This window comes from Muntiacus reevesi, chromosome 9 (assembly GCF_963930625.1).
Source record: "Muntiacus reevesi chromosome 9, mMunRee1.1, whole genome shotgun sequence".
In the NCBI taxonomy this organism is placed as follows: Eukaryota; Metazoa; Chordata; class Mammalia; order Artiodactyla; family Cervidae; genus Muntiacus; species Muntiacus reevesi.
The window spans coordinates 82,289,886-82,313,424 of NC_089257.1; the positions used below are offsets into that span (position 1 = coordinate 82,289,886).

A 23,539-nucleotide genomic window follows, 5' to 3' on the forward strand; every position below is an offset into this window, starting at 1 on the left:
AATGTGTGCTCATATCACCAATGACTTACTTAATTCTCCTTCTTGTTCATTCGCTAAGTCAGGTCCAACTCTTTGCTCTGTGTTCCACTGTCTCTCAGAGTTCGCTCAAATTCTTGTCCATTGAGTCAGTGATGTTATCTAGCCATCTCATCCTCTGTTACCTCCTTCTCCTTGTGCCTTTAATTTTTCCAAGCATCAGGGTCTTTTCCAGTGAGTTGGCTCTTCATATCAGGTGGCCAGAGTATTGGAGCTTCAGCTTCAGCATCAGTCCTTCCAGTGAATATTCAGGGTTGATTTTTAGGATTGACTGGTTTGATCTCCTTGCAGTCCAAAGGACTCTCGAGTCTTTTCCAACAGCACAGTTTGAATTCTTCAGTGCTCAGACTTCTTTATGGTCCAACTCACATCTATACATGACTACTAGAAAAACCATAGCTTTCACTATATGGACCTTTGTGGGCAAAGTAGTATCTCTGCTTTTTAATATGCTGTCTAGGTTTGTCATAACTTACCTTCCAAGGAGCAAGTGTCCTTTAATTTCGTGGCTGCAGTCACTGTCCACAGGGATTTTGGAGCCCAGGAAAAGAAAATATGTCATCCCTTCCACTTTTTCCCATTCTATTTGCCATTTAAGTGATGGGGCTAGATGCCATGATCTTAGTTTTTTGAATATTGAGTTTCAAGTCAGCTTTTTCACTTTTCTCTTTCACCGTCATCAAGAGGCCATTTAGTTCCTCTTTACTTTCTGCTGTTAGAGTGATGTCATGTGCATATCTGGGATCGTTGATATTTCTCCCAGCAATCATGATTGCAACTTGTGTTTCCTCCAGGCGGGCATTAGTATTTAACTTAAGTAAACTAGTAGCAACTAATAACAATCTTGGTCCCTGGCCACCTTATTGACTTAGGGAAATTCAAGATCAGTGACCTAGATTGCTGGCCTTTAGTCCCTGGCCTAAAGGACCAGTGACTGATTACAAATCCCCAGTAACTAGCTCTGAGACATGGTATAAATCATTGATTTCTTTCTGAGAATTCATTGTCTTTAAGACAAGGCCTTATGTGGTCTCCTCTATGACTTAAACTTTAAGTATTTAAAAGTGCAGTTCAGAATGTGTTTCATATACAAGTTGAGGGAGTGGGGTGCAGAACTGGCTGAAACGTGGGATAAGACTCTATATCAGCTGACTAGCCCAGCATAAGGGAAATTCAGTGAAGAGGAATATGGTGATCAAATTATATCATCTTCCAAAGAATGTGGTTATCAACTTCATTTTCAGAATAGAGCAGTTTTTTTTAATGATTTCTAAATTTATTCCCAGTGAGCTTCATATTAATCTTATTCTAGGTTACTTATACTACCAGGCACTCTTACTTTTCAGCAAAAATACCTGGAGCCAATTTAATTACAAGGAAGAATATTATTTTAAGATCATATTTTATTTAATTTGACTTATTTTATTTAATTTTCTAAACACACTGTGATCAGGGTTATTATTCTTATACTTTACAGATGAGGGAACTGAAGCCTTGAGAGAGATTAAATAACAAGACTGATTGCACCCAGCTTCCACGTTGGAAGGACCCAAGCTTTAAACCCAGACAGGCTCACTGCCTTTACAGATGGCTTATTAGGCTCTCTAATTCTTATTAAACAATTAATTTATAATATTTGGTTGTATAAAAAGGAAACTTAGAATGAAATTCTTCTTATGCTAACCAAGAATCTTAGCTAATGCTGTCTAGGGCACAAGGGGTAAATTCGGTCAATGTGACAGTCAGCTCTTCCTGCCCTATATCAAATGTTGGGTGGATAATCCAGAATCCTGAATTCCTCATAAAATTTTACTTTTGCTTCTAGAATGGAGTTAGTGTGCATATTCAGTCACATATAAACATTATCTTGTGTTGTGCTCCTAACTAGAATTTTTCATCCTCACAGCCCCGGTGGGAGTAAGATAGAAAAGGCAGTGGTTACCCTAGTATATTGGTTAAATAAAATAAGGTTACCTCTTAAGAATGTATCCCGTCTCCAAATTAAATTAGTTAACTAGTCAAAGTCGTTTTTGAGAGTTCACTGGGGTTACTTTGCTAAGGTCAGTAATATCAGAGACTCTTTATTTTCAAGCCAGGACTAATGCTTCCAGATCTCCTTGTCCTGCTGTTTGCCTAACCCAGTGCTCAGCACTTGGGAGGCCCTCGGGGAAGTGGGAGACGGGTGGATGGAAGACAGGATGGGAACATGCCCTGACCAGTCATCTGACAAGGGGAGCTCAGGGAGACTCTTGCCTTGTAGTCAGGAGATCTAACTTGAAACAAAACTCTGTGTCCCTAATTTGCTATGACCTCAGGTACATCATGCTTACTTTAGGAGCTTTTCTTTTTAAAATCTGTACACTAGGAAAAACTGACTTCTTGGAGAATTAAGTACAGTGTTATCTGTGAAAATGTTTAGCAGTAGTTTCTTAATAATGTGTTTGGTAAGTCCAAAAATAATCACAGCCAGTCTACTCGTAACCATTTGTTCTAAAAGAATATACTACCGTAGGATTTGCCAGATAGCTGGTAGTTTCCCGAGGGCAATTATACTTGATTTAAGAAAATAAGACTTTTTTTTTCCTTTAAGAGATTAACCTTAGTAATTATGTTTTATTATGCTAATGTTTGTTAACTTTTTACATCTATTTAGACTATACCCCCCTAATGCCAGCTGGTAGTGGCTGAATCTATTTGAGAAATTTAGTCTGTAGTGGCATATTTACATCTTATGTATCATAGTTACATCTTTATGTATCATACATACATAAAATATATCATATTTACATCTTACCATTATTTGGTAGATGAGAACATTCCATAATTATTAAACATATAACTTAAAATATTTTTGTTGCTTTTATTTGCAGAGTGTCCCTACACAGTCAACAAAATCTCATGACAGTCTCAAACCTTGGTGTCATATTTGGTCCAACGCTAATGAGAGCACAGGAAGAAACTGTGGCTGCCATGATGAATATTAAGTTTCAGAATATTGTGGTTGAAATTCTGATAGAGCACTATGAAAAGGTAGGCTGGATTTTCACGTGGAAGTATAAAGTTTGTTACCTTGTTTCCAAGAAGGAATTTTGCACTTGTATTATCTGTGATCTCATTGTGCTCTCAGGCTCCTATATGGGGTCAGTCTTATAAATTTTGTATAAATTATTCATGTGGACTTTGCTTTTCTTTTTTTCTTATTCAGTTTTTAAATACTTCTCAAAATCCTCCAGGTAGATGGTTTCCCTTCTTTCTACATCATTAGCCTGTCAATATTTTCTTCTTTAGTATTTACATAATGAGGTTTTTACTCAGTATTCAGAAAATACTTTAGAATCACTTTATGATTAAGTCTATTGTAACTTTTTTATCTCTTTTGAATTAGATTCTCATTATACAGAAGAACTAATATTTTAGATAAAAATCAGAGAACAGTCTTGAAATCCTCTCTATATCCAGTCACTAAGCAGGCTTTCTTTAGGAGTGAGATCTTAGAATAATTATGAAAGTGAGAAAATGGGAAGACCAAAATGATCTGATTGTTAAGCAAACTCAGCCATCGAGGGGCTAAACATTGTGATTTATTTATGTCTGACACCGTCCCTGTGGGAGGATGGGGGTGCCTCTTTCCTTCCCAGTTGCTTTCTAGTACCTATAGGAGGATAGTCTTGGAGCCTTGCTCAGACTGGAAGTGCTTTCACAACCCTGGAGTCCACAGCTGCCTCTTATAGCTGTGTTCAGACGCCTGCCTGCAGCTCGTCACATTCTCCGCAGCTCAGGGCCAGTAGCATGCCAACACCTTCTGAGAAGCAAGGGGCTGCTAGCTGGGGAATGATAACAGCAGGGTCCTCTTCCCCTCAGGTTATGTTCAGGATGAAGGGGAAGAGTGACTGTAACAGTGAAAAGAATCAGTATGTCTTGACATAGATGTTCGTTGCCATTTGACACATTTCTTAAAAATATTGGAAAATCTGAATTTCACTGCTGGGGAATAGGGAGGAATAAAAAACCCAGAGGAGAAACATTATTCAGTGTAAATGGAAAAGAAAATTGTAATTGCTCTAGAAGTTTTATTTCTTGTATCAAGTGTCTCTTGCCAGGCAACTGATTCAGGAGTATAGAGTTCTAAGATCATTTAATAACACTCAAAGTTTATTTTATGATGAAAATGTCAGTGTCACCCTTCTGTTGACCTCGGTCCATTTTTCTTCCATGTAGATTTTTCACACTGCCCCAGACCCCAGCATCCCTCTTCCTCAGCCTCAGTCTCGATCCGGATCCCGGAGGACACGTGCAATCTGCCTCTCCTCAGGCTCCCGGAAGCCCAGAGGGAGGTATACTCCGTGTTTGGCAGAACCTGACAGTAAGTGCCCCACCCTCAGGGAGATGCCGTCTTCGTTAACTCAGCTTTATCCCACCTTATGGGCAATTAGGTAGAAAAAGAAAATGTCCTTACTGACGCTGTCTCCCAACACCAGCCCCCTCCACCACATTTAAATATTCAACGTCAGGATAGATCTTGGACAAGCCAATTCATTCCTGCTGCAAAGGGAAAAAAATAGTTTTTGCCCAGTGCCCTTCTTTCCTGTAGCTGTGATTAAGTAAAATATATCAGGTGCTACTTTGTAGCAGCTTTTGTCCTGTTGTCAAAGTGGTCTGGAAGAAAGCCAGAGAGTCTGGCCCAGGCAGTCATTTTCACTCTTTCTGTCTTTCACCTTATGTTCCTAAAGCATCATCTCTAGGGTATCAAAGTGTCTGAAAGAGAAAGGAAATAAAAAGAGATTCTGCACCACACATTATCCCTAACTTACTGTTCTGAGCCAAGCCCTACCATAAGGTGTGTGGTAGCTTCAGCGCAAAGCATGAGTTCAACTGGCCATTTTCGTTTTATTTTGTACACCCAGCCCTCTCCCTCCACCCTCAGTTTTCCCCACAATCGGGGTTTAGATGTAGTATTTGAATACTCCCTTACTGCTTCTCTGATGTTTTTTCTTATACCTTAACTTTTAGAAACATTAAAAAATGCACCCAGTTAAATAGCAAGTTTTCTTATGTTGCTATACTCTTAGCAAGGAAAGGAAAGAAATCTTTTCCTATTTTCTTCCATAAGCTTTCCTTTTAAAAATTGTAAAACAAATTTATAAAAATAAGAGTTGTGGAGCTGCTGACATTTAATAGCACCTTTAGTACCAGGAGGACTCATATAAATGGTAACTCAGAATCACCTAGGATCAGAAGAGCAGAAGGCAGAAATATACCTCAATATTCCCCCTTTCCATTGATTTCTTACTATGTCATCAAGGCATCTTGCTTCTCCTACTGGTGAATCCTGTTTCAGCAGCACATTTTGTCTGATTTCAAGTCAGCCTGCAGATGCTTCAAGAAGCAACATGATTTCATAGGGGCACATAGACAGCCTCCCTTGAATGGTGTAGAAAAAATGGGTTCACCGAGTTCAGATGAATGCTTTAAAGCCTCTCTGCACGACTGAGACTGTTCTGTCAGTCAGGTCTAGCCCTGCAGTGGGGCGCGGTGGCCGCGGCGCGCTGGGGAGGCTGTGGACAGAAGGGCCTGGCGGTGCAGGTCTGACTGCGAGCCCCTGTCCCTGATGCCCCTGTCTCTGGGGAGGCTGTGGACAGAAGGGCCTGACAGTGCAGGTCTGACTGCGAGCCCCTGTCCCTGATGCCCCTGTCTCTGGGGAGGCTGTGGACAGAAGGGCCTGACAGTGCAGGTCTGACTGTGAGCCCCTGTCCCTGATGCCCCTGTCTCTGGGGAGGCTGTGGACAGAAGGGCCTGACAGTGCAGGTCTGACTGTGAGCCCCTGTTCTTGACGCTCCCGTCTCTGGGGAGGCTGTGGACAGAAGAGCCTGGCGGTACACTGCAGTGGAGCGAGGCGGCCGCAGAGCACTGGGGAGGCTGTGGACAGAAGGGCCTGGTGGTGCAGGTCTGACTGCGAACCCCTGTCCTTGACGCTCCCGTCTCTGCCCGACCCCCAGGCGACTCCTATAGCAGCAGCCCCGACAGCACGCCCATGGGGAGCGTCGAGTCCCTCTCCTCTCACTCCTCCGAGCAGAACAGCGCCACGAAGCCTGCCTCCTGCCCGCCCAGGGAGAGGTCTGCCGGGATCCCATGGATTGCGGCCCCATCGCCCAGCAACGGACAGAAGAGCCTTGGTCTCTGGACCACGAGTCCCGAGTCAAGTTCTCGAGAAGACGCAACCAAAACGGACGCGGAATCAGACTGCCAGAGCGTCACCTCCGTCACCAGTCCCGGGGACGCGTCCCCACCCGTCGACCTGGCCAAGAAGGGGCCCTATGGGCTCTCGGGACTGAAAAGAGCCTCGGCTTCCTCCCTCAGATCCGTCTCTGCGGCTGAAGGTAAGCCAGGATGGAGCCTTGGCTAATGCCAAGTCTCTGCGTCGCCTCCCGGCTTGTTGAGCGTGATGACTCAGGAGGGAGGCGTGAACAGCGAGTGCAAATGGTGCTTCCCTGCTTTGTCCCTGGGCTGGGAGCTTGAAACCTCCTGTGTGCTGTGACTTTCCCTCTCTGAGCGGTGATGCTTTGCAATTACTTCCGATTGTGACCTTCCCTGAGTGACAGGCTGTTGGGCCCAGAGAACATTCTGTGCCTTCTCATTTGGACGCAGAGAAAATGACTTCCTTGTGTTACGTGCGTGGACTGTGTTATTGCTATTATTTTGTCTAATAGCACCTCGCCTGTTTTCTTGGGCTTTCTTTTCAGGAAACAAGAGCTACAGCGGATCCATTCAAAGTTTAACTTCCATAGGTTCCAAAGAGACACCCAAAGCCACGCCAAACCCAGATCTGCCTCCAAAAATGTGCAGGAGGTTAAGGCTGGACACCGCCTCCAGCAACGGCTACCAGCGCCCCGGCTCCGTGTAAGTGACAGGGCGCTTGCTGGGCATTTTTTGTGTCGTCCGTGGGGACACAGGGCTTGAACGTGTGCAAAAGAACTCTCGGGATTCCCACAGCCAAACGCTCACCCGTAGAGTGGGTACCACCAACTTCTGCAGGACCCTGTCCTCTTCTGCAAGTGGTGTGAATGTTAGCACACACTTCAGGCGCTTTCCTTGGAAGCAGGCTTTCCTTAAGGACATGAAAGCCACGTATAATATAGTGGTTTGGAGTCTGGAAACTAAACACCCACCACTCTGCTATTGGGACTGCCTGTATCCTCAGTCCTAGCTCTTCGTTAGAAATACAGCTGTTCTCTAGCCCGGGTGGTCTCTTCTTCTCTCCATTCATCTCCCCAACCTGAATACTCACTGATTTAAACAACTCCTGGAGAACAGGGAGTGGGAAAGGCAAGAGAGTGTGCTTCTAAGAGAAGGATACGACCCTGAAGTGTAAAGGCCAGGAGGGTGGGGTGTGTAGACAAGAACAGTGAGGGTGCAGATGGGAGAAAGTGGGGAGTGGGGTAAATACGGAATCAGAATCCAAAGAGGAGGGTTCTTCCTCCTTTTCATCTTAATGTTTCGACTTTCGCTGCGCTTTTCCAGATGCGGCATGAGCTGTTACTGAGCATCCTTGTACATGTTACTTATTTTAAGGACCACAGTGTCCTCCTGCAGGAGGCAGTGTCAACTTTGTTTTACAGATGATGGGAAGTCAGGGAGTCAGTCCACACTCACTCGGCTAGTAAGTGGCAGAGCTAGGCTTCTAACCCGGGGTTCTCCAGTTGAGTCTGTGCTGTTCCTCTTACGCCACGCCCAGTTGTAATGTGGCGGTGGTGCTGGCCTCTTAATTATCCACTGAAAGTCCAGTAAGACATTTCACTAAGCCTATTTCCATAGGAACAGCATCTTACATTCATTCATTCATCCCATTAACAAGAACCTTTGGTTTCAGAGTGAGTCTCACATACGTTCTCTCTCATGGTCAGAAATCCAGCTCCCACAATATAGGCTGATTTTGTGTCAGTTTTCTATTCCCTGGTGTGTATAGTTCTAGCCCTTAAGGGAAATGAATTTTAAGCCAAATGTGTAAAGGAAGATGAGAAAATATAAACTTTATTCTTTGTGAGGGAAAGAGAAGAGCTTCTATTTTGTGATTTACTGATAAAATAGAACTTAAATTGTAGAGTGTTTGTTCTGCTTTAGATGTAAAATGATCCTGCAGATTATCAAATGACTCAGTTCTGAGAGAAAAGTTTGTCAATTTAAGAAATAAGGTAGATTTTAAATATTCAGTTCATTAAAACATCATTCAAATAAATTTATATTCTCTTCTAGTAAATATAGGAACTTATCTAGTTAGCTGGGTTACATTGGTTTTAATTCTTTTCATTCTATCCTATAGTCTCACTTTTCATATGTTGCCTTTCCCGTGTCATGCATTGAAACAAGACTTGAATCCACAAATTTACTTGTTGGTTATATTTTCAGAGTTCTCTCTTTTCACTTTATAGGAAGTATGTTCAAGTATTTTAAAAATACATGAAACAATTTTTGAATTTGTTTTGTCTTGACTACGAGAATATAAAGCTGCTCTTGTTTTATCTTGTTGATGTGACTCTTCCCTCATGGCTCAACAGCAGGACTTCCAGGAGTGGAGTGGGAGATAAAAGGTTCCTTTTCTTTTGCTTCCACAGTTTTCTGAGGTGCAAAAAATGCAGACAGTATGATCCCCAGAGGAAGTAGATGAAGGTTTATTCCCATCTGGTACTCAGTGAACTAAACACTAGATCTAAAACTTACTTCTTCATTAGAACTTAAAACAATTAAAATTCAGTTCATATTTTGGGGACAAATTTTAACTCATTTTTTTTGTTTGGTTAACTGCTAGCTCTGATTTTCACTTTGAGCTGTGAAATGCATTTTAATGAAACTTTCATTTTGAAATTGTTTTTCAGTGTGGCAGCAAAGGCCCAGCTGTTTGAAAACGTTGGTTCAGTTAAGCCAGTTTCTTCTGGACGGTACGTTCTCAACTTTCCAGTAAAAAAATAAAAAAGAAATAGTGGTGACATGGTTTTGTGTTGATGTGGCAGGTCATCTTTGACTGCTCTGCCCCTCACTTCTGCAAATGGTCAAATTCACGTCTGCTATCTCTTGGCAGGGGAATAAATGGTCATGACCATATACATACACAGCATTTAGCATCTCAGAGTGTTACTGCAGTACCTTGTTTGTTAAAGCCTTCACAAAGGAAGAGTTCTAAACAAACAGGTTTTCTAATAGACAAGTTGCAATAACTCTTTGTACACCAAAGACTTTTTTGATGACAGCTTGTAGAAATTTTTCAAATATATATTTTGGTCTTGTAAAATTTAATGCATTTTTTTTTTTCTGGAAGAAGCTTCATGAACATGCACCAAAGACTGCATACATTTTCTTTTTTTTTAACTTTTAATTTTGTATGATACTGGAGTGTAGCCAGTTAACAAACGATGCTGTGATAGTTTCAGCCATATATACATGTGTCCGCTCTCCCCCAAACCCCCTCCTATCCAGGCTGCCATGTGACACTGAGCAGAGCTCCCTGTGCTGGACCCATTTTAAATATGAGTGTGTGCATGTCCATCCCAGACTCCCTCATTGTCCCTTCGCCCTCCTTCTCCCCCCGCCCCCAGCAATGATAGGTTCACTCTCTAAGTCTGTTTTGTAGGTAAGTTTGTTTGTGTGATTTCTTTTTTGATTCCACATCTGAGGGATGTCATACCATGTCTTCCCTTCTCTGGCGGACTTACTTCACTCGGTGTGACAGTCTCTAGGTCCAGACTGTGCTCAGTCTTAGTGGCCCCTGTGGCTCTGCAGAGCTGACTACCCCAGGCAGCGCTGGTGTTTGAGTGCTCCGCTCCATTCAGGGTTTTCAGATTTTACCTTCTGCTACATTGTTAGCAGGATATGAATTATTATGTCTTGCTGCTATTCATTTGCTTGCTTCTAAGGTTCCTGCTTCCTCTCCTCTTCCTACAAATTGATTCTCTCATCTTTGTTAGACTTTGGTTTTAATTTTGAATATGTCTAAACTAATGGATTTCTTTTTTACCATCAGAAACTAGTGCATGTCACAAGTATTTAATAAATGCTTTTTGAAAGGGAATATAAATGAGAACATTTGAAGGACCAACCTAGATTTTTTTTGGGGGGGGATGTACCCAGGAAATTTTGAGCTGGCCACAACCAGCTACTTGAGGCTGTGAAGGAAAGGAGTCAGATATGATTAAAGTATTACTATATAGTTCTTTTAGAAGTTATTCAGCCATAGCATTTTTATTGACCTTGTAAAAGTATATGGACCTTTCCAGCAGTTCTTAAGCACCTACACAATATAAGGCTTGTCCTACTTACTAGAGACAACAATAAACTTCAAACTCTGTTTTCGAAAGCTTAGCGAGCGCACCCGTAAATTAGTGTTTTTAGAGGAGAGCCACTTTGGTGTCTTACTGATGGTTAATGCCTTGAATTTATATAGTAAATCCCAGCATACTTGCATGTACCTTACCTCCATCTTCTGCCTTTTTATCAAGGCAAGGTGAAGACTAGGCACTGTGCACGTCAGAACAAGCATTTCCCTGAAACTATCATCACTGTCAGGCCTTAATATAAGGGATTTAACCTTGCTACCTTCTGTCTTGCAAAAATGATTGAATTGCTCCACTAGATGGAGCCCTTTTATTAGGAAATGCTAAACAATCTATTAAGTACTGGAATCAAAGAGATAATCTTTTAAGAGCTTGAAGACAGCAAGGTATTAATGAAATAATTTAGTATGATAGTAAATTAATGAAGCTGTTATACAATAAGTTTACTCACATGTTCGACACTCATCCTATGCATTTAAAACATACTTTTACACTCCAAATACTCTAAATCCACTTCTAATAAGCTGTCAGCATAAATTTAGAGCTCACTCAGTGATACATTGAAGATTAAGTCTTAGTCCGCAGTACTTGTGGACAGTGTCATAACTTTTCACCTGTCCTTTTATTTTGCTTAACCTTGTATGCCTTTATGCATTTAGGTAAAATAGCTGCCTCTTTAGACCTTCCCCCTTTGGGGGAAGTTTAAGTGGCGCATCTCTGTACAGACTGTGTGTGCCCAGTGCCTTTGTTGGAAGAGGTGGGTTTGACGTGGACCCGAGTCACCTCTTTTCTCAGGATGTGCTAGCCGCTCTCAGCTTGCTCGGGGTTGTGGCTGGTGCTGGAGGAACCAGAGCCTCCGCAGAGTGTGAGTGAGGCTGCTCCTTTGCTCAGGGACCATCACTGCCCTGCCAGGGACCGGGGCTGATCTCACGTTCATGGAGCAGAAGCCCTGATGGTCTGGCCTGACCTGGCTCTTTCCCCTTTAAAGTGAAGTCACTCAGTCATGCCCAACTGTTTGGGCCCATACAAACCTGGGGACTGTAGCCTGCCAGGCTCCTCCATCCCTGGGATTTCCCAAAGCAGAATACTGGAGTGGGTTGCCATGTCCTTCACCAGGGGATCTTCCTGATCCAGGGCTCGAACCCAGGTCTCCAGCATCGCGGGCAGACTCTTTACCGTTTGAGCCGCCAGGGAAGCCCTGTACCCTTGAGGTGTGTGTTTTTCTGTCTCCCTGCATCAGGACCCTTGCCCCTGAGATGCTAACGCAGATGGGGCCCAGGCTGACTCCCAGCCCATGTCAGCTACAGACCGAGGCCCGACGCGCTGTTTGTGCAGATGCCCGTGTGTCTGCTCAGACACAACCTCTGGCGCAAGCACCGTTTGTTCCTCACGGCTGCTCACCAGCTGACTTCACAGGGTCGGCAGGGCCCACGTGGACCCTGTGTGCATGGGCTGGGGTAGGAAGGAGCCGTGGTAGGACAGCCTGTCAGCGGTCTGGGTAGCTTCTGAACCACTGCTGGAGTAGGCGCTCTGCCCCCCAGGCTCTGCCGGGCCCTGGCTCACCTGTGCACCCCACAGTTGAGTCTCTTCGCGAGTCACGGGAGAAATCCAGCACTGTGCTGGAATGTGGAGTCAGTGGCGATGGAGCGTTAGCTTGGCTTGAGCAAGGAGATCACAGGAAACCCTGCAACGGCGAGGGTTGACCTCTCTCCTTCCTGCCCCTCCCAAGAGGAGTCAGGCTTCCCCCAGCCCTCCAACCAGCCAGGGTTTCTCTCCCACTCAAGACCTCAGGACTGGGGCCCCCAGGCTGTGGCTCACTTCCTGGACGAGTCTAGGACGAGTCCCCACTCAGGGGCATGAGTCCCAATTCAGATGCTTTTCTTCCCTTCATTACGTATGTATGTTTCAGCCTGGGTTGTACAGGAGTTGTTCTGCCAGTTTCTGGTTAGTTTTCAGTGAGAACTGTTCCACATGTAGATGTATTTTTGATGTGTTCACAGAGGGAGATGAGCTCCACATTCTCTTACTCTGTCACCTTGGTCGAACTTTTTTAATCTATAAAGTGAAGGTCATTATTTCCTTTTTGACAGACTATCAGTGGAGGAAGCAATGTATTTGAAGTACACAGTCAGCTCTCCATATACTGCCTCTGCAATAATAGCTAATATTGTTATAACTATTATCATTGAAACTACTTAAGGTATTCAAGCCTTTAATTAATATATATTGGGTATTTGGACATTTATCAGTCACTTGAAACCCTTTTGTACCATTAAATACAACTGAACAACAAAAGTTGAGGATATTTCCCTTACTGACCTCCCACAATACCTATTTTGATTTCCTTCTAGGGAACTTAGGGTACTCTTGAATTGGACCTCAAAGAAGGATGAACCAGTAGTGGGTCGTAGGGAGACCAGCTATTATGGGAAAGAGCCCACTGTTGGGAGATTATAGTGGATGGTCTTGAGCAACAGAAAAGTAACAATTCTGGATTGACTGCGGCTCTGGGAGTCATTGAGCAAAGAGCTGATCTAATCAGTTATGCACTTGATCAGATAAATTGAACTGGCTTCTCTAGGAGGTTGTTGATGGGGAGGAAACCATTTAGGATGGAACAGGTGATACTTAAAAGACCTTAATTAGGGCATTAACAAAAGCATGATAAACTGTAAGGAGAATTTTATGGATAGAACTAGAGTTGAGCAATTGCTTTGATATTGGGAATGAGAGACAGGTAAAGAAGATTCTAGGTTTTTAAGACTGACTGCAAGAAAGAATGGTGATTTAGCTTCTGAGTTCAGCTTGTGTGCGTACATAGAAGGGCAGGGAGAGTTTTAGCCCCGTTGTCTGAGAAGTCTGAGGAGCACTGAGAGGCAGTTAGAGACCTGCAGCTGGAGCCAGGAGAGCATGAAGCTTGGTGCCGTTTGAGAAACTTGTGCAGAGCAGCCACACTGCGTAGATGAAGGTGGGGTTACCCAGTGTTGGGGCTTCCTGCGTGGGGGAAATGGCCTTTGAGCACTGGTTTCATTTGAGGGTCAGGCAAAAAAGGTGAAGGAATGATCATGAGGAGGAAGCCAGGTCAGTGAGATGGATGCTAACCGAAGGTCAAGGAGATTGTTAGAGGAGGGCATTGGTTTTTACCTCTAAGACCTCACTGGAAACCTTTCAGAATTTGGGTTCAGGGGGTGGGCGGGGCCGCTTTCTCTGTCAAAGGAACTTGTCATGCCAGACTTGTTAAAATGAAGATTCTTGAATTTGCTGAGACTCTATACACAGTAGTATCTGAGACTGAGGCCTAAAGAATATGTATTTTTGACAACTTCCCCAAGTGATCCTTATGTATATCAAAACCTTTGAGAGCCATTGGAATAGAGAAAAATGCCATAGTACTAAATGTTTCTCTTAACCTATAAAATGCTTTCAAGGGGCAAATGGAACTAGGCTCTGTCTCAGCATTACAAAAGCCTGTGGAAAACAGGACCCTGAAAGCTTTCACCTCCGTCTCAATCAGGTACAGTTGGGCAGTGGGGAAATACACTTTAAAGTAGTATAATTTAGGCAAGGTATACCAATATCTTCTGAAGATTTAATTGAGAATTACATGCTTGAGAAATAAGAGAATTAATTAAGAATTGAGTGCTTGACTCATTATAAGCAGTCAGATTTTCTGTTACAATAATCTAAAAACAATATCTTTTTTTTATGATTACAAAGCAAACCTCAGCGCAGTCTTGTCGTCTAGTGAATTTGACTGTTTAAAAGGCTGTGAGGGAACTTCCCTGGTGGTCCAGTGGCTTTGATTGTGCTCCCAGCGTAGGGGGCCCAGTTTAATTCCTGGCTAGATAAGTTGATGCCGCAACTAAAATTGAAGACCCACTTGCCACAGCTAAGTCCTAGCACAGCTGAATAAATAAATACACAATTTAAAATAAATAAATAAAAGGCTGTAGGTCACTGGTTCAGAGCACAGTGATGCATGTAAGACACACATGAGATAGAACACTTCAACACTCATAAGGAAGACAAAGGAAGCCACGGCTATTAAGAGTAGCTTAGTTTTTCTTTTTTTTTAAGAGAATATGGAGAATACTAAAACACTAATAACAGTGAATGAAAACCACCACTCATTTCATCCCCTAAAGAGAACTGCATTTTGATGCACAGGAATCTAGTCTTATCAGTTGACAGTGGTTCTCAAAAGTTTTGGGTCTCAAAACAATTTACACAATTAAAAAGCTTACTGAAGATCTCCAAAGAGCTTTTGTTTGTGTGAGTTATATATATTAATACTTGTGGTATTAGAAATTTAAACTGAGAAAATTTTAAATGTTTATGAATTTATTTAAAATAAAAATAAGTTCTTATAACTAAAATATAACAATAGCACTGTGTAGATGTGATTATTCACTCTTCATTAACAGTCAACTGTTATTAATAGAAGTGATTTTCTCAGTGACGTTATCTTGGGATTTTACAGATGACATTTAAATGGATTCACCAGGTATGCACTAGGTCAGCAATCAGGAGATGCAGGTTTTAGCCTGACTGCCATAATGTTAATTTCTCTTGACCTTCATTTCCACATTATAGAGGTTAGACCAAAGAAATATGTAAGTTTCCTTTCAAAATCCAAACTCATTATATGACCGAAGTCATCTGGATGATCACAAGACCCCCAGTATATGGGGATCACTGTTTTCTGTAAAACCTAGTTAAGGTCATAATAGGGTCTCACCTTCCTATTTCTTCCCTCTTCCAAAGGTCATATTTCTAAGACAACAGTTGTTTTCCCTCTTCCCCTGAGCTAAGCCACACAGAAGTCTGCTCCTCTGCTGTCCCCATGCACCCCCCGTGCTGCAATCAGCCTCTGTCCCTTAACAATGCTCATCACCTGGAACTTGTATTTCATCCCCTAAACTTGCATTTCATCCCCTAAACTGGCATTATTTTACATTTCTGCAGATCTCCTAAATATCTGCCATGAGAGTGTCAGTCACTCAGTCGTGTCTGACTCACGACCCCATGGCTGTAGCCTTCCAGGCTCTTCTGTTCATGGGATTCTTTAGGCAAGAACACTGGAGTGTGTTGCCATTCCCTTCTCCAGGGATCGAACCTGGGTCTCCTGCATGGCAGTCAGATTCTTTACCAACTGAGCCACCAGGGAAGCCCTAATATCTGACATAGTGGGAAATAAATGGATCCTCATACACGTTCCATTAGCTGTCAGAGCAGTGCCTCTCAGGTCCCACCTGCCCCTCCTTCCAGATTCCCTTGAGAGCACTTAGAGACCCACTCCTCTGTAGAGAGCACAGAAAAAGACCCAGGAAGGTGGTGCTCATGGTGTTCCACTTACCATGGTGCCCAACAAAGTAGACGCTCAACAGAATTGCTGGGTAAATAGATAAAATACACATTTTAACCTTAAAAGACTTTGTTCGTGTGTTCAGTTCATTTTTATTAGAGTTGCAATATTCTTTCTTTGACATAGCAGCTTTAACTCTACAAGCTCCCATGAGAGACTTGTAGCTTTGAGGCATCCAACACTCAGATATCCAAGCCAGAAACAGCTCATTTTTGTTGACAAAAACCTAAGAAAAGGATGTGCAACTAATTTTAAAAAATCTCCAACCAATGACCAAGAAGCAAATGTGTGTTTATTGCATTATTTATAAATGTTTATTGCAGATTATCTTGGGCAGTTGAGAGGTCTTGCTGGTGACTAATTTTTCTGTAAAGTATTTGCTTTACCTCCTAATACTTCTCCTGTATGTGTTCCTCTGTAGGTTTATTCATAATAACTACGTACTAATTCATTGAACTTGGTGTATTTTATTAAATTCTGTACTGATGAACACTTAGATTGTTGCAATCTGTTTGTTTTTAACTTTGCCGTTGTGTATGTTACTTCTTTGCTGCCCTTCTGAGTATATCTTCTCCCCTCAGAAGTGCATTCCCGCTCTCTTCAGAAGTGAAATTCTTAGCATACAAAAAGTGTATATGAGAGACAGCATGTGTGTGTGTGTGTGTGTGTGTGTGTGTGGTAAGTGGCCATTCAGAAAACATTGTATCAGTTTTGATTTGGTGAATTTTTTATTTTGCTTATGATTAAGATGAGCATTGTGAATTTCTCACACTGACCTTATCAAACCTGTGTAAGTCCACTCGTTCGCATTAGACAGTGTTTAGCATTAGGAATGGGGCTTGTGAACAGATCATCTTCAAAACTATAAGGGAAGAAATGGGCTTTCAGGATAGCAAGCATCATTACCTTACTCTCCAATGCAACAGAAAGTAGGATCCTCAAAATCCTTTTCAAAGGATATTACAATCTTGTGAACAGACTCAATAGGTGACAGTGTTATTTTCACATCTTCTTCAATACACCAAGACAGTAAAAGAAAAAGCATTAGCACCTGGAAAGAAAACTTCACTGTCACAGAATTCTACATTAAATCATCAGAGCTCTGAACTGAGCTGTGACCTGTAGTTACAGATCTCAGTGGAAGAAAATTATAGTTGTTTAAGTCACATGCACTGATAATTGGAAAGTTGTAACAGATATTACTTTGTGTGGTGTATTTTGACACATTTAACAGTATCCATTCATTTAGTGATATTGTTCTGCATGTGTTCCCTCACCATCCAGTCTCATACAATACTCTAAGTACACTCTGAAATATTATTATAATAATTAGGTTGCATTTGAAGTACGAGATATATCATTGCAAGAATTACTATATCTTAATCATTTCTATAACTCTAGAATTTGTTTCCTTATGTATCTCTTAATTTATTTTAATGATTCAAGGTAATAAGATAGTATTTATTGGTGGAAATCATTGCTGCTAGAAAATTTGACATTTAAAAAAGTCTTTATGTATTTTTAGAGAAATGGCTCTGCAACCTTCAATTGTATCAGATATCAGATCAAATTATTTTTTAATAAACATATCCAGTTTTATTTGTCAATCATATCTCAATGAAGCTCAGAAAAAAGAACAATCACCTAAGGTTATATTTTTTAAATAACAGCTCCCAACCCCCACCTCCACACCTGAGATTCTAGTGTAATAAGTCTGAGAATGGTCCCTGGAAAATGCATTTTTAAAAATTCAACATTATATAAGTTTCAGGTTTATAGCATAGTGATATAATAGTTTTGTACATTGTACTCCATTTCAAGTTATTATGAAATAGTGACTGCCCCTGTGCTGTAAAGTATATCCCTGCTGCTGATTTATTTTATACAAGTGATTTTTATCCGTCAGTCCCCACCCCTGTTTGACCCGTCTCCCAGTTCCTCTTCCCACTGGTAACAACTATTTGTTCTCTGTATCTGTGAGTCTGTTTCTGTTTTGTTATATTCATTTGTTGTTTTTTTCCCTAAGATTCCATATATAAGTGATAGTGAAGAGTGGTTTTCTTTTTATGAATATCAGATCAAGATACACCAGATTATATCAGATCAAATGAGTATACTTGACTGGAAGATTTATATGAACAATCAACGTTCTTTCTGCGTCAGGTCCCGAGTCTCATCCTCAGAAGTCTTCATAGCTTGGCGGCACCCTCTCCTTTGCCCCCAGCCCATGTCAGCCAGCATACCCACGTGCAGCACGCATGCGCGTGGCTCCTCTTTACTGTGAAGCTCTGTCCTTCTCGGGGTGTGTCCACTTCATCAGCTCTTCCTTTAAACCACGTTTAACTGGGAAGTGGGTTGTGTGAGCTAGTGGTAGGTCCTTCTTAAACGTGCTTGCTGCAGACCTTCCTAGCCAAGTTCTTGAAAGTACAGCCTGAGACCCACCTCATAAGAAAAAGACTCTGGGGGCAGGGCCATAGTTCTCCTCTCCAACCTTTCTGATCTTCAGTAGCCACTTGGAAACTAGTTTAGGTAACCGAGCCTCATCCTGAAAGTATGGAGATAAGATCCAGAGTTTTGTTCCAACAGAGAAATGTAATCATCATGTTACACTGTTGCTTTGAGAGGATGCAAATGCAAATACTGCTGATGCTTCTTTGCAGATAAAGTATTGGGACCTCAGGCAGGAAAGACAGGGTACCTTGAAAATTTTAAAGGACTCGTGTAGAAAGAGTCCATAGCAGGGGTCCCCAACCTCCAGGCCACAGACTGGTCCCAGGCGGCAGCCTGTCAGGAAGGGCTGCAGAGCAGGAGGTGAGCGTGGACAGCCGAGAGAAGCTCCATCTGTGTTTACATCTGCTCTCCCTTGCTCTCATTACCACTCCCAACAGATCAGTGGCAGCCTAGTAAATGGAACGTGCTTAAATCATCCTGAAACCATTCCTCACCCCCCACCCCCAGTCCATGGAAAAATTGTCTTCCATGAAGCCAGTCCCTGGTGCCAAAAAGGTTGGGACCACAGCATCTTCCCTTTGTTTTTTTTTTTTTGAAATACACATTCATTCAGCAGGTATTTACTGAGTTACTGTTTAGCATCAGGCATTGTTCACAGAAGTTGCATTCTGATTGGAAGAGAAGCTAACTTTCTGTCCAACAATGACAACAGAATTCAGACTTAAAACAGGGGAATGTGAAGTTGCCTGGGACTGTTTTAGAGTGTGTTGCAGGGAAGACCTGGCCTTCAGTGAAGCTCAGGAGGTTTAAGGTAAACTAGAAGGCCAGAGCTGAGTGAAGACCAGGAGGAATCTCAGCTGGCCCAGAGGAGGGAATGGGCTCGGCGTGTTTGAAGGGAAGAAGGCAGGCCAGTGTGACGCAAGTAGAGCAGGTGCATAGAGGCAGGTTCAGAAGAAGCAGGAGACCCCAGCAGGCGCCTGGTTGGGTACAGCGTGGAGGCCAGAGTTGGGAACCAGCTGGTGGCTGGTTTTCAGGGAAATCCACGTGATCATCAAAACCTTTCAAACTGCCCTCTGGGTTGCTCTGTGTAGAATGGATGGCAAGGGGACAGCAGAGGAAAGAAACCCAGAGGATTTAGGAAATTAGGGGGCCATTCCATGAGCTATGGTAGAGGTGATCTTGATTTGGACTCTGGCTGAAGTAGAGATGGTGAGGAGTGTAGTCAGGTCATTCGATGTTGCAGAGTAAAGGCGACTTCACTGATTAGGTGACTTGGTTAGCAGCCTCAGATGATGGCTTTTTAGTGTTAGCTCAGATCATTTTAAGGAGGTCTCATACAAAACTTGGAAATTAAGCCAGAGTATCTGCCTACATGAAGACTGAACTCCCATATGGGAACAGATGTCGGAGAGGAGTACTGGCTTCCCTTTTAGAGAGCTGCGTATACTGTGGTTTACAAAGACCCGTCTCCATGTCCCCCTGACAGTGAGGCTGTCGTTGGATCCCCTTCATCATCAGCTTATCCTATTGTTTTTCTTATATCACACCCACTTAATTTTCCATACCGTCTAGGCCTTTTAATATGTGGAGCTCACCTCTGATACTCTGAAATTAAAGTGGCAAGTAAATGCATCATGCTTTAAGGTACCTGTGAACCCCTGTGGAGCTGGAAAGTAGCCTCTTTAGCAGAATACTAACAAATCCTGGCATTCTTTAAAACTAGCTTATTTCACTTGCTCTAAGCCAGGTGGTTGCTCTTGGGAGCAGTGCCTGGAAACACGAGAAAGGCTTTGGTTGTGCTGTCCGTGTGCTCTGGTTACACGGGCGTGTCCACTTTGTGAAATGCACTCATGCACGCTTCTGTATGCACACTGTGTATATCATGCTCCAATCATAACTGAAAGCTAGGGTCATTTTTTAAGAATAGTGTCCAGTGCAAACATCCTTGAGTGTTGCGGTTTTCACAGATTGCCTCTTGCTCTTTCAGCCAAGCCAAAGCCATGTACTCCTGTAAAGCAGAGCACAGCCATGAGCTTTCCTTCCCACAGGGGGCGCTATTCTCCAACGGTAAGTCCACCCGTTCCCTGCGCTGAGGTTACCGTCATGAGGGACGCAGGAGCAGTCTAAAGTAACAACCAGGAGACTCAGGATCCAGCCCAGGCCCTGCCTTTTGTAGCCGTACCAGTAAACACATCAGATTCCCCTGGAACAGATTTCCTCTCCTGTGTCAGAGAGAGAGCAAGTGAAAGTGTTAGTTACCCAGCGTGTCCGACTCTTTTCAACCCCTTGGACTGTGGAGCCCACCAGGCTCCTCCATCCATGGCATTCTCCAGGCAAGAATACTGGAGTGGGTAGGCATTCCCTTCTCCAGGGGATCTTCCTTACCGGAGTGATTGGTTATATGAATGCAAAAGGCATTTCCAGCTCTACAGGTCCTGTGACGTTGTTTTCACAGCTTGAGTATATGCATACAATCTAATGTGGATTTTTAGCCATTTGTGTGTGTAATTATTTGAAGCTAATGTTGACTGAGTGATATTTATTAATGTATTTTTATCTTTGCCAGTGTACCCATCAGTGGAACCAGGATGGTTGAAGGCAACTTATGAAGGCAAAACAGGACTCGTCCCAGAAAATTATGTTGTCTTCCTCTAATGCTATTTAGTGGACGGCAGTATCTACATGGTATCCATGGTAACAAGTAATAAGTGCTATGATTTTATCTGACACAGATATAAGGATCAGCCCATTAAAATGAAAAATAATCCATTTCTAGCGAGTTTTCCACAGCAGAATATGTAGCTCCATTAACGGAAAGGGGAAAAAATGTTTAAGTTGTTTGCCATTCTTTTTTATCTTGGGCTGATTTCTTATTTTGAAATAGCTTATCCCCATCCCCTGCTTTTTTTTTTAAAATAAGTAACTCTCCACAATGTCTCTTTCATAACATTTATAAAAATCTCAAATACTGTGTTAAGTACTACATCCCAGAAATTTGGAAACCAGAAATCTGCTATAAGACTTTTAAGACCTGCCCTTTACTGTCTGGTATTCTCTGAGAAACCTTGAAATCATTGCTAAAAAAATGTAATTTAAGCTGTTCATTTATTATTTTTTCTTAAAAATATACTGCTTTTATATATGATTGTTTTGCTGGTCCTAAACATTTCAAGGAAATAAGGTGTTTTTTTTTGACATAAGTTTATTTTTATTTGTTTAACAAGTAGATGATAATATTCAAAAGCAATAATGTATATGGTGTCTGTAAATGAAACCAAGTTAAGTCATACACTGATTCTGCTGTAAACACTCTGTCCAGCATTCCAGCTGCCGTCTATGTGCTTAGAGCAGGGATCAGCAAACTACTTCTGCAGAAGCTTAATAGGAAATACTTTGGGCTTGGGCAGGACCTGTTGTCTCCGTCACCCTGTTCAGACTGCCGTTGTAGTGGAGAGCAGTCACAGACACCACGTGAATGGGTGTGCCTGTGTACCAGTACAGCTTTCTTTCATGACGCTGAAATCTGAAATTGTGAGTCTGTCATGCCATAAGATATTAAGCTTATTTGACTTTTAAAAAAATCTATTTAAAAATAGAAATTATATCTGATGTGCCATACAAAAGCAGGTGGCAAGCCAGATTTGACTTATGGGTCATGGTTTGCTGATCCCTGGTTTGGAGGATGTGTAAAACTGTCTGTATTACTTTGAGATTTTATGAAATTTTACTCCATTAACATATAAATACTGATAAGTGATATGCACATACCCTCTGCTAGAATCAGTATAGTGAGTGGTATCACAAATGTGTAATTACAATGATAGGAAAATGATGGAAAAGTGCAGTATACAAGCATACAGCTTAAATTCTACTTGTTATTCTGTAAAGTGTCCAAGGATTTTATTGATACCCTTTTGGCTCCAGATGATAAAGATGATGTATTAAGACAGTGGTTGGAACACTATGCCTTCTAAAGTCTATAATTAGTTGAGGCATAATCTTAACATAAAGGTACAGGATTCTTAAATTATTTTGAAATTATTTCATCATCTTTAGCAGGAATAAAGTCATATATAATTTTCCATTATGCCTTTCGATTTACAGCCTTTGATAGAAATTTCACTGTATTTATAGAGCATAGAAATAGGTATTTACTATACATTTATATATACCATAATTATCTGGTCATATGTTGACCACTTCTTCTATTATTTCTATTTAATAACCCTCGTACTATTTCTAACATATCTGCATGTGGCAAAGAGCCTTTCTTCTCAAGATTCCCAAAAGCTGGTTCTCTGCCATGGATTGCCACAGCACTGGCCCGCTTGGCCACGGTATTGTACATGCTACTTCAAAGGTCCTCACTGTATAGACACTCAGGTATTGACTGTAGACAGTTCTTTTTACATGATACTGCTTTGTAATCTCCATCTCTTCTACTTTAAGTTAATGTTTCTAGAGTTAATAGGTTAAATTATATACATACACAACTTTGCCTTGGAGCATTTATGCTTTTAAAATTAAAAATGGAATAATGGATTAGGATTTAGAGGTAAAGAGAATAACAGTAGGCAGAATTACAACCAGAAATAAATATCAGCATGGAAATAAAGGAATGGAAAATATTTAATGTTGTAAAAATCAGTAATATAATGAAAAAATCAGATACATTTGTCTCTTTCTTTTTTTTTTTTTTTTTTTTTTACCTGCTACTGTTGATTTTTGTATACTATGATTATGTGTTGCTAGAGCTTCTTGACCTCTAGATCCTTGGTGGTCCTTAGAAATTGCATCGCTGGCATCCTGACTGCCCTCTGCTGGAACAGAGGTGGTCTCTCTAGGGGACCTGGTTCTTCATCCACAGCACCCTCAGTTTAAGCACCCTTGCTAGCATCTGGCATCCTGCTAAATTAAAGCCTCTTAAGGCAAATTGATTTTCTTTCAAAGACCAACTTGACTCTGAAAAGAGATTCAGAGTCCTTCTTCACTTGCTGCTGCAGAGAGAAATCTCAACCTTCATTTTCCTTTAACATGGCCAGCGTGTTCCTGCCTCTGAGTTGTCTGTGAGCTAATTCTACAGATGGTCAGTGAGGAATTAAACCTTTTGCTCTAAAAGTCATGGGCATGAAGCCCCTCTCCTTCTTCATGGTGAGTCATATACTGTGACAGTACTTGATATGGTCCCTTTTTTGAAACAAGCTGCGAAATGCTTGTCCCAGTTATGCTTTTGTTTGAAGTTTTAATCTCACAGATTTGTGAGAATGGTTCTTTTTCCTTCACATTGATTGTTCATGGAAGCAAGTCATGGCCTTATGCTACCACTCAAATGAAGCTGCTTTTCCCTAGAAATGTTTCCAACAGA

At 41.9% G+C, this 23,539-nt stretch overlaps 1 protein-coding gene across 2 annotated transcripts in view; it reads left to right on the forward strand.

Moving 5' to 3' along the window:
* ARHGAP42 (Rho GTPase activating protein 42) overlaps positions 1 to 22,802 on the forward strand; it is a 321,353-nt gene extending 298,551 nt beyond the window's left edge. For both annotated transcript variants that reach the window (XM_065946301.1, XM_065946302.1), the window contains 7 exons: positions 2,907 to 3,066; positions 4,255 to 4,399; positions 6,033 to 6,413; positions 6,777 to 6,933; positions 8,907 to 8,969; positions 20,162 to 20,241; positions 20,741 to 22,802. In XM_065946301.1, coding sequence (XP_065802373.1) covers positions 2,907 to 3,066; positions 4,255 to 4,399; positions 6,033 to 6,413; positions 6,777 to 6,933; positions 8,907 to 8,969; positions 20,162 to 20,241; positions 20,741 to 20,829 — 1,075 coding nt within the window. In that variant the 3' untranslated portion in view covers positions 20,830 to 22,802. The remainder of the gene's footprint in view (positions 1 to 2,906; positions 3,067 to 4,254; positions 4,400 to 6,032; positions 6,414 to 6,776; positions 6,934 to 8,906; positions 8,970 to 20,161; positions 20,242 to 20,740) is intronic.
* Positions 22,803 to 23,539: the final 737 nt, after the last annotated feature.